We start from the raw sequence: 10763 nt of genomic DNA, 5'->3' as shown, positions 1-10763 counted from the left end.
AGGAAATTGGGGGGGGGGTGAGATGCCTCCCACAAGTCCTCACGGGTTCCCACTTGTCCCTTCTAAAAGCATATCTATTTTTAAAAGGCTGCTGCTTTTTAATCTGTAAAGACAGCCTTGCTGTAATCATTGCAAGGTAAATAAGCAACGATGAAAGCTCTTCAAATACACATTTTCTTGCCACTGAGCATGCTTTTCAGCCCAGTTATGAATTTTGCTGCCTCCTGTCCCCTGACTAGAGTTCTCAGTTCCTCTCCTGGCCACCAGCAGGGGATTTGGGGGGGGGGGTTAGGGTTGCCAGCTCCAGGTTAGAAAACTCCTGGAGATTTGGGGGTGGAGCCTGGGGAGGACAGGGACCTCAGTGGGGTACAGTGCCATAGAGTCCACCCTCCAAAGCATCCATTGTCTCCGGGAGAACTGATCTCTGTAGTCTGGAGATGAGCTGCAATTCCAGGGAATCCCCAGGTCCCACCTGCAGGCTGGCATCCCTACGCCCTGACTCAAATACGAAACGGTACCTCTGTTTAACTATCGCCCTTCTCTCCCACCAACTTCCAACGTGCGTGGAAAAGCCTGGCTCCCCCCTGTTCTTTTGGTGAAATAAGTATCTTGAAAATCAGCACCAGAAGCAGCTGCTGCAAACACACAGCAAAATCTATAAAGAAGTCCGATATCGAGAGAGATCTGCTTACCACTTGTGGACAAGGGTTGTTTGGAGAAGCTGGAGTAGCCACCAGTTCTTTTGTGAAACGTCTTCTCCTCCCCAGCTTCCTGAAGCTCCCTCTTTTATGCATTACCTGATAAGGGGCTCCAGTGAAAGAGAAAGCATTTCTTATTCTGAGACTCCCGCTCAGCCCTCTGGTATGGTTGACCCAGCAATACGGCAGGATTTTTCCAGGATGTAACATGAGTTCCCTCTGGCCACAGCTTTCATTTTCTAGTCGCTGTTCCCAATGCAAATATTTATTGCTGTTGATAAGATTTCAAAGAAAGAACGGGCTTTCGAGAAAGGCAAAAATAGTAAACGAGGTAAGATATTACAGGGCCCCCCCTCAAAAAACCCCATTCTCCCTGACCGCCAGCTACAATAGTGAAAAGTAGTACATGGCTTTCAAAGTTGACCCTGTTTCCTCAAGACCTGACAGTAGGTTTGCCTGCCTGCACAACATAGAAAAAGTGCAAAAGACAGGAATGAAGGGAGACAAAGTAAGACTGGAGAGATGTGGGAGCAGAGAGATCGAAGGTCAGGGCCCCTGATTGGAGGGGGTCTGGGGGGGGGAATTCAGGAGGCCCTGAAGCTGGCCCCATGCTGTATTCAGGGAATGTATCTTTAAAAATTCTAATGCCATTCTCTGGCCCCCGGTCACACTAGGGGGAAAGGCACGGCTGAAGTGCGGCTTTTTAGAGCCACATCAAAAGAGAAGCACGGCTGCGGGATCAGACAGATCCCCCCAGCCGCCGTGCAGTTCCTCCCCAGCATGATCAGATGCCGGAGGGAAGCCACGGACCGGAGAGCAAGGCAAGCCCACTATGCATGCATGTACACACAAAATGAGGTTTGGACCCCCCACACAGGCTGCACCCCAAAATAATAAAAAATGTGGGGGTCCAAACCTCATTTTGGGTGCAGGGGGCACTTCCTTATTCAAATGTCCTTTGAAATACAGGCCTTGGGGAAGCCCTGCGAAATGAAGCTGGTGGCGTCAGAACCGGTGTTTGGACCGGCCGTTACTATATGTCACCTTGCAGGGCCCAGTCCCCAGAGCGTGGGGATGTGTCATTTGGGGTGGTCCAGAGATTATTGGGGGGGGGGGCAGCCTGGCTCCAGTCAGTGTCTGCTTGTGTGATTGTCCTAGGGGCACTGCACTTTGGAGCAGCTGGCACCAGAACCGTGCTTTGGACCACGATACAGTGTATGTCCCCTCGAAGGGGAGAGTCCTGTGAATGTGGGGGTATATGGTATGTGGTGGTCCAGTTCTTATTTTGGGGTTCGGAGCTTTCCAACTCTCTCCTTAGAGTTTCTGAATGACTACTTGAATAAGTTACGGATAAGGAATGAATAAGGAAGTGCGAATAAGGAACCAACTTCAGCCTCCTTGCTTATACTCTGATCCTGCTTGACCCTTGCCCCACTGGAACCTCCCTGGAAGCCATCTGCCAGCCGGTACCTCCCACAGCCTATTGTAACCAACACCACTCATCTAGGCCCTGGCCACTCATTGGACTTCCCCTTAAAGAAAAGCGCTATTAAACCTGTGAAGAATGCTCCTTGGAACCAAACCAATGACATGTAACGACATGCCAGCTGTCAGATTCCCAGATCACAGCATCAGATTGGAGTCACACCTTATCCCTGCTAAAACAGAAAACATAAGGTACTAATGACGTATTGCAATAGATATTATGAATCCCAACACATGACAGAAATTAACCCAATTTGCAAACTCAGCGTGCCTTCACTCTGACAAAGTCACATGTTGCTGATAAGGATTCCTCCATAGAAGGAAACCATTAGAGGTTCAGTTGTTTTTCATTTGGTTTATACTTGGTTTCACCCCTACACTCTAAGTGCTCAATTGAGCTACCCAGTTTTAAGTAGCTATTCTCATTGTCTGCACTCCCACACCTCAAATTCTGTGCCTATTCAAGTGTTACAATTAGCTACCATTAAAGGCTTCGATAGTATTCCGAGAAGAAGAGACCAGATTTTTACCCCGCTCTTCACTCAGAGTGGCCTACAATCTCGTTCCCCTATTCTCCCCACAAAAGACACCCCGCGAGGTATGTGGGGCTGAGAGAGTTCTGAGAGAAACTCTTGAGAGCACAGCTCCAAGAGAACTGTGACTGGCCCAAGGTCACCCAGCTGTCCTCATGTGGAGGAATGTGGAATCCAACCTGGTTCCCCAGATTAGAGTCGCTGCTCCTAATCACCACCAGAAATACATCCCTTTACTTTAGGGCCAAATATTAAAATCTGAAAAACTGGAAATTTATAATATTTTCTCTGTATAGTACCATGTCAAAATGCTATGGAATATAGGTCCTTGTGTACAGTCTCAAATATAAATAAGGCTTTTCCGCATTAAGTAGGTAAACCATTTTATATATTTATCTTTATTTATTTTAATGAAGGAATAGCCACCTCAATAGCATTCTACGCTTTCAAGCTTGCTGAATTGAGTATTGTTTACTCAGACTGGCATAGGCTCTGCAGGTCTTTCATATCACCCACTGCCAAATCCTCAACTAAAATGCTGCAGATTGAACCTGGGACCCTCTGCATGCCAAGCAGCTGATATCTCACTGAGACACATCCCCTAACCACCTAAAATGGCCACAATAATAACATACCACCATATTTGACTACCAGTGTGCAGTTCTTAATGACTGCACTGCCCCACCTCACCCACTCAAATATTTAAGGCCACCTAGCTACAGTGGGGCTTCACCATTCCGGTCAAATGGGTGAGGGACTGGGTACCTGTTATGTGTTTTTGTTATTTAATTCAAACTGCCAGCCTCTGTCATACCCAAAAGGGCCACTGGAGTCCTTATAAAAATGGTCACTGCTGCACCAACCAAAATGGCCGCCAAATTAATTCCTCTAAAATGGCTGCCTGGAGAAATTGGCCTCCAACCTTATGTAAGCCAGAAAAAGGGGTAGGGTAATTACCTCACCATCACCCTCTATCACTCATTTTAATTATCTAAAATATTATTTAATAATATTACATTTTAAACCCACTAACTTCCTCCAAGAGGCACCCCCACACAGAATGCCGGTGTACAGGGGGCTGGCCTTCTCAAGGCCTATATCATAACCCACACACACACTCAAACTCCCCAAATGTCCACAGGCAGGAGTGGGTGGCCGAATAACTAAATATCCCCTAACCCCCTGCCACTACAAATAAGTACAGGGCGGGGGGGGGCGATAGTGTGGGGGCAACTCATGGGGGTGGCACTAAGCAGCCTCACCAACTGCAGCCACCCACACCCCAGGCCCACTAATGTTCCCCCAACCTAAAAAGGGGGCACATTTTATGTGTTTATGTTTCTTATTTTAAACAGTGAGGCGCAGCGACAGTCTGTGGATTAGGCCGCCGCCATGGCCCCAATATTCCAGTTGCAGATGAGGCCCGATATTCTGGCCACCGCCGCTGCTCACTGCCCAGCCGCCACCATGGCTCCAATGATCTGCCTGCCACTGCAGCCCGTCGCACCAGCTGCCAACTTGGACATCCGCTTCCCGGGCCCAACCGCAGAGGCCCTCTCTCTGCAAGCCCATCGAGCCACCGCACCGCCGCAATCAGGCCGAGTCAGGGCCGCCCAGCAACGTTTTGGCCTCCATCCTGGCCGCCACTGAGGTCCGATGCTCCGGCCTGTGCTGCAGCTCCGATGCTGTGGCTAGCGCCGCAGCCTCTGCCCCGGCTTCCACCGTGCAATGCTCCAGCCGGTGCTGTGGTACCGATGTTTTGGCTGCCACCGCAGCCTCTTGCCCTGGCTGCCGATTCGGCTCGCCACTTCCCAGGCCCTCGGCAGAGGCCCTGGCCTTCGCTCCCTGTGCTCCAAGCTGTTACCAGCTCGAGCACGTCGGAACAAGTGTCATCTGGCGGGAGCGGAGCCTGGCAGTTTATCTAAGCCGGCTCTGCCCCCTGCCCACGTCACAACGTAAGGCATGGTCATGGTTGTTGCTGCCCAGCTTCCTCAGGGCGGCAAAGCAGCCCCCGGCAACCAGCGGCGTTGCCAGGTCACCGGGAGCTTCGTTAACTAAGGAGGTCATGTCATTTAGAAGGGACGGAAGTTGTTTTTTGTGAGCGCTTCTTCGGTTCGTGGCGGGGATACCGGCATAGCATCAGTATTTGGTCGAACCGGCACCATCTTGGGGTCGTTCAAAAGCATGCAGGCCGCAGCTTTTAGTGAAGTTTCCTGGGGGGAAAAGTCTGCTAGAGTCCTGGCGATATTTTTAGTGTCTTCTCCCGATGCTCTCATTGATTTGAGGGAGCGTTTTTTGGGCATTTAGCCTCAAGTTGTTGATTTTAAGTCGTCTTGTGGTGGCTGGGGTCAGGAGCTCTTTTCCTACGCGCCTGCCATGCATCGCAAGCTCCGCCCTCCTCTTGGTTCTTCTTTTGTGAGATGTGCCCTGAAGAAATTCCCTGCCCATTCTTGTAAATTTTCTCCTGTTTACCTTCAGGGTTGCCAATTACTGGAGATTTTTTGGGGGGAAGAGCCTGGGGAGGGCAGGGTTAGGACCTCAGCACAGTATATTGTCACAGACTCTACCTCTGAAAGGAGACATTTTCTCCTCTCTAGTAAAGCCCTACAACCAGAGTGGTGGAAGCTAGTAAAGATTCTACCCTACTCCAGGCCGGAAGGGGGCAGAAGGAAAGGAGGGTGTGCTGGGGGAGGGACAGATCCCTGGAAGGGATGTCATGTCTGACAAACTGCTCAGCCTTGGGCACCAAACCATGACACCAGCACATTCATTATTGTTAATCTGGTCATGAAGGAGGAGGAAGAGGAGGAGGAGATTGGATTTATAACCTACCCTTCAATCAGGCTGCGATCACACGCACTGTATAATCCACTTTCCATCCACTCTCAGTGCACTTTCAAATCAGATTTTGCCAGTTCACACAGTAAAATCCAGTTGGAAAGTGGATTGAAAGTGGATTGAAAGTGGATTATTTAGGGTGTGTGACCACAGTCTGAGAGTCTCAGAGCAGTTTACAATCTCCTTTCCTTCCCCTCCCCACAACAGACATCGTGTGAGGTGGTTGGGGCTGAGAGAGCTCTTTCAAGGACTGCCCTTGAGAGAACAGCTCTGAGAGAATTTAGGATTGACCCAAGGTCACATCAGCTGCTGCATGTGGAGGAGTGGGGAATCAAACCCGTTTCTTCCAGATTAGAGTTCACCTTCTTAACCACTACACCAAACTGGCTCTCTCTTAAAGCAAGAGGCCTCTGCTACTACCCCGGTGGGCACAAACCTGTCTGTAGGAAGACATAGACTCCAAGGTCTTACTGAGATGAATCAAAACGATTTATTGGAAGACACTCTAGTACAAGACACTACAAACGCAACCTCATGATACACGAGTACAGAAGCCCAGAAAGATGAGTGTATGAGGCACACAGGCAAAGGTTACAAAGAGGTGAGAAAGCTTAATGGCCATTAGCCACTCTAAATACTTGTTGCCACCCTACAACCCTCCTGCCCTTCTAGTTAAAGCTCGGTTCCCTAGCACAGCAAAGCAGTCTCAAAGCTACCTATACAAGGATCCAGAAAACTTGACAAGACAGGATCTTCCATCAGACTTGTGGGCTTCTCAGCTGTCAGACTAATGAGGATGGAAGGACAGGGTGGGGGGAAGGCTACTGGAGGCCTCATGACACAGCAAAGCCTCCTCAAGGCAGGTGAACCCTACAAAGTAAAGGCTGGACCCACCCGCCTTCCTCCTGGACTTCTCCTATATTTCCAATGGTTAGGGGTGCCATGGAAGCACAAAGAGAAGCTTTGTACCCAGAGTACTAGAACCCCCCCCATTCTCTGTCATGTCTTCCATCCGCCCAGAACAATATGTAAGTTGGAGCTCTTCTTGTCATTGAATGCATTGGTGTCAGCGAGCTGCCAAAGAGATCTGTGTGTACCTGAAATGCTTTGTCCTCAGGCCCCCTTCCCCCCCCCCCAGGTTCTGTGCAGAACACGCTATTTCATCTCCTGTATCATGTCTCATGCATTCCTTTCACTGTATGCTAATGCTGCTTTGAACTATCGTAATCAGCAAGGTCACAGGTGGTGGAGAGTCGGCTTCGCTTAGTCTATAATGAACTAGAGTGTGAGAAGAACATATTTGTTTATCATTTAGAAAGCCGTTGTTTCTCAGGCTTTAGACGCGAGTTTGACAGCCTAACCGCTTGAGCGGGAACCATGTCCATTGGTTATTGCTTTTATGAAATTGCTTTATTATCCTTGCCCTGACTGTTGTGGTTATTCTAAACAGTGCACTTGTTCCAGGTTCATCATAGCTTCAATAAATATTACTTTGCTTCAAACGTATATTGGATTGATAGCTGTGGGATTGGACAATTGGTCATCTCATTGGAGAGAAATGCAAGAACTAACCTCTGCCCAGGGGACCTTTGGCTGTCTCAGCAACCATCAATGCCTTGCGGAGATCTGGGAGTCTTTGGAAGGGGACTCCCGTAATGCATGATTCTGCTGCCAAACCATTCTAGGGTCTCCCTTATATGTGGGACGACATTCTCTACAATCGGGCTGCCAAGAATAATCATTTCTGATGCAACAGGAACCTGCAGACTTCTCTTGGCATTGCAGTCACTGTTTAACCTCACAAAAAATTCAAAAACAAACTAAAACAGCAGTAGCAACTGATTAAAACCTCCTCAGATTGTAATATTGTTAATGCGCTTCAAAAAGAATATCCTAGAAACAGGACTACAGCTAATCATGAAGTTTAGACCCCTGTGGTTTTTTCACACAAACAAAATCTGTACTTTTCTGAATGAAGAAGAAGAAGAGAAGAGAAGAGATTGGATTTATACCCCGGCTTTCACAACCCAAAGGTGTCTCAGAGCAGCTTACAAACTCCTTCCCCTTCCCCTTCCCACAACAGACACCCTGTGAGGTAGGTGGGGCTGAGAGAGCTCTTGACAGAAACTGCTCTTTTTTCAAGAACAGCTCTTATCAGAACTATGGCTTGCCCAAGGTCATCCAGCCAGGTGCAAGTGGAGGAGTGGGGAATCAAACCCGGTTCTCCCAGATTAGAGTCCGCACACTTAACCACTACACCAAAGTGGCTCTGAGTGGACAAAGAGGGTTTTTGAGAGGACTCTGGGAACCTACAAGGGTTGCATATCCACAAAAGTTGCTGTAGTAGAGTGAGATTCAGAACCTAATGACAATTTACTTTCTTTAAAGCTACAAGAGTACTTTCTGGCTCAGATCAGATCTGACAGCCCTGCTCAAGAGTTTAACAAGGCTGGGTAGGACTTTAGGAGAGGGAGATAAAGGGTGTTATGTTCTATTTAAAAACTGATATCTTCTCTGCAAGCCTCACGGAGATGAAGATTGGCAGGATCTTTACTCAGTAGCTTTTGCCAGAACACTCTGGGCATCTTCCATGGCATCTTCTAGGAAGCTCTTCAGCACGTAACGTGTGGTGGCAAAAGAAGTAGCTCCACCAACTAGAGAGCCTAAAACTGGAATGCAGCGTGCAAGCTCTTCCACCACCATTGCGGAGCCGACCGCCAGGAACTTGGTTGCGAGAGACCGCACAAATTTCGAATCAATCTGGCTAGCCATCGGAGTCTTCTTGACCGCAGATTTCAGCACGTCCACTGGTTTGCGAATCCGTTCTGCGAGATTACAGAGGGAAGCTTCATCCAGGCCAAAAGCCCTGCAGATCTCTTTCATGGATGATACTAAGAGGTGAACGTCGTAAGCAACAGAGAGACCAGGCACAAAGATCGCCCCAACACCACAAGACTTAAGAGCTTTTTTCCAGATTAGCTTTTCCATCTCAGCCTTTTTCTCTTGCAGGTGTTCTCTTGAGAAAGCTGGCATCGCCATGATTAGAAGAGGTCTCTTAAGAACATTCAGGTCATCTGCTAGGGTCTTGTGGAGTTTAGGGAAATCATACATAGTCAAATGCCATCTGGATATGAGAAAAACCTTTGGACTGACAATTCCGTCTTTCCTCAAATTGGAAATGCAGTCATTTCTTATCTTTTCCAAGGTTTGTGTCTCACTGAAGTTTGGCTTCCTTCTCTCATTATCCATATCCTGATCCACTTTGGTGCGAACAAAGTAAAACCGCTTATTCATCTTCTTAATTTCTAAGGCCAGCATTGTATCATTCACAGTGAAGCGTATTGCAGAGACGATGATGAAGAAATCGTACCTGCTAAAATTCACGGACTCTAAGTATTTATTTGCTTTAAATTCACGTGTCCCAATCCCTGGTAGATCCCATAACGTTATTTCTGGAAATATATCATTCGGATATTTCTCTGGCTTCATAGTTGTCTGTTCCACATCGGTTTTAGCTGCACCTAGTTTATGATCTGAGATGTTCCGAAAGGCATTCACAAAGGATGATTTACCAGCTCCCGTATTCCCTGTGACAGCAATGTGAAGTGTTGTGTTCTCTAATAGTTTTAATTCTTGATCAGTATCGGCTAAGACGTTTTGGAGACTTTCTTGTTCCAAACGGGACTTCAGCTCAGCAAGATCTTTTTCTGTTAATCCTTTTGAATTGGCAGCCATAACTGGTCCTCTGGACAGGTCAGTTGATCTGAATAAAAACAGAAAGTATGAGGATTGTTACTTCATGCTACAGGGTGTACAAACAGCATTTGTTTTTTGACATTGCATATTTACTTTTGTAGGCAAACTGATTTATTTACACCATTCTTCCATGGGCAAAAAACTAGATTTGTACTGGATGCATTTGGTTTTTATGATGGCGGAGGGGATATGGGAATTTTTAAAAATTCAGGGTTTTGGTTCTATTTGGCTTAAGGCATACATGCCCCTAGTCAGAGTGGGGGACTCCCCAGCCCCCCCTCCCATTTTCTCCTGCTTTTTGAAGTGCAGGCAGGAGGTTATTATTATTAATTTTTTTTTAAGGACATTGGGCCATTGAGATGGCATTGCTTCCAGGGAGAATCCTGGAAGTAATGTCAGTCTTCTTTAGTAATTTCTGAAACTATGGTTTTACCATAGAATTCTCAAGGATTCCTAGAGAAGCATGATGTCACTTAAGGGTTTTCCTCAGAAGTGATGTCACACCATCAGCAACAGCAACCTGCCATGCCCCCCTCCCTCCATCTCCTGGTCTCCTGGTAGTTGGCAAACCTATATTGGCTATTACATCAGGCATCTAAAAGTATAGGCCCAACATGGTGTTCCATTGGTTTCCCTATCCCCACATGACTTGAGTATGACCCTGACCAGCTAAAGGCAAATTCAGAAGACCATTTTCCCCCCATGACCAGGTGTCTGCTTCAGCGCAGACTATGGAACACTGGCATCAAACAAATCATCTAAATTCAGCCTTTGGAATTAAGTGCTTTATATTGTTTCCAGGCCTGCCCCAGGTCTTGTTAAAGCAGATGTGTACTGGGAATTGTTTTGTCAGATGATTTGGGGATGAACGTATTGAAGATGGGGAAAACTTGTAAAAGTACAATTAGCTTGCAATATCCTTTGGAAGCCCCCAAGACAGTGTTCAGTTTCGAAGCTATGATGGCAAAACACCTCCATGTAAAAGTAGCCCATATCAGCCATGTCAGTGTTTACTCCAAAGTCCTGTAAGGAGCTTGTTGACTTTGTCACATAATTTTGTCACAACCAGTGAACCAAACCACAAAATGGCTGCCTCAGGAGGCAGAGCCAACTACAAATGTCAGGGAGTGAGGTTATACATAATGCTAATTCAATATTTCAGGCAGAAGCTCTGCTTAACAGGATGGTGTTTTAAATCACTGTAGTAGTTTAACATATTTTCTTGCAGTACCTTCAGTTACACAGTGAATACCACTGAGCCGTGGTAGCAGCTGTAGCCTAAGCAATGTTTTGTGGGTTTTTGGTGGGTTTTGTTTTGTTTTGTTTTCAATCTGAACAGACAATCAGATCTCCAGTGGCCATTCAGAATCTCTGCTGGGCAAAAGCCCTACCGTACTCGCTACCTGTTTTTTAAGAACACTTGCTAAGCACTAGGAAAGGTAATGTTGGGATT

The 10763-nt window shown here is 47.2% G+C and overlaps 2 protein-coding genes across 2 annotated transcripts in view; both read right to left on the bottom strand.

Moving 5' to 3' along the window:
- Positions 1–783, bottom strand: part of LOC107114203 (interferon-inducible GTPase 5-like) — a 9098-nt gene extending 8315 nt beyond the window's left edge. The window contains exon 1 of the mRNA XM_015415641.1: positions 693–783. The gene's annotated coding sequence lies outside the window, so the exon portion shown is untranslated. The remainder of the gene's footprint in view (positions 1–692) is intronic.
- Positions 784–8104: 7321 nt separating this feature from the next.
- LOC107114199 (interferon-inducible GTPase 5-like) lies at positions 8105–9289 on the bottom strand. Its single transcript, XM_015415638.1, has one exon. The coding sequence runs from the start codon at positions 9287–9289 to the stop codon at positions 8105–8107; it is 1185 nt and encodes a 394-aa protein (XP_015271124.1).
- Between the last annotated feature and the right edge of the window lie 1474 nt (positions 9290–10763).

This window comes from Gekko japonicus, unplaced genomic scaffold (assembly GCF_001447785.1).
Source record: "Gekko japonicus isolate JY-2015 unplaced genomic scaffold, Gekko_japonicus_V1.1 scaffold3151, whole genome shotgun sequence".
Taxonomy (NCBI): Eukaryota; Metazoa; Chordata; class Lepidosauria; order Squamata; family Gekkonidae; genus Gekko; species Gekko japonicus.
This window is presented reverse-complemented; position numbering and strand designations above follow the sequence as displayed.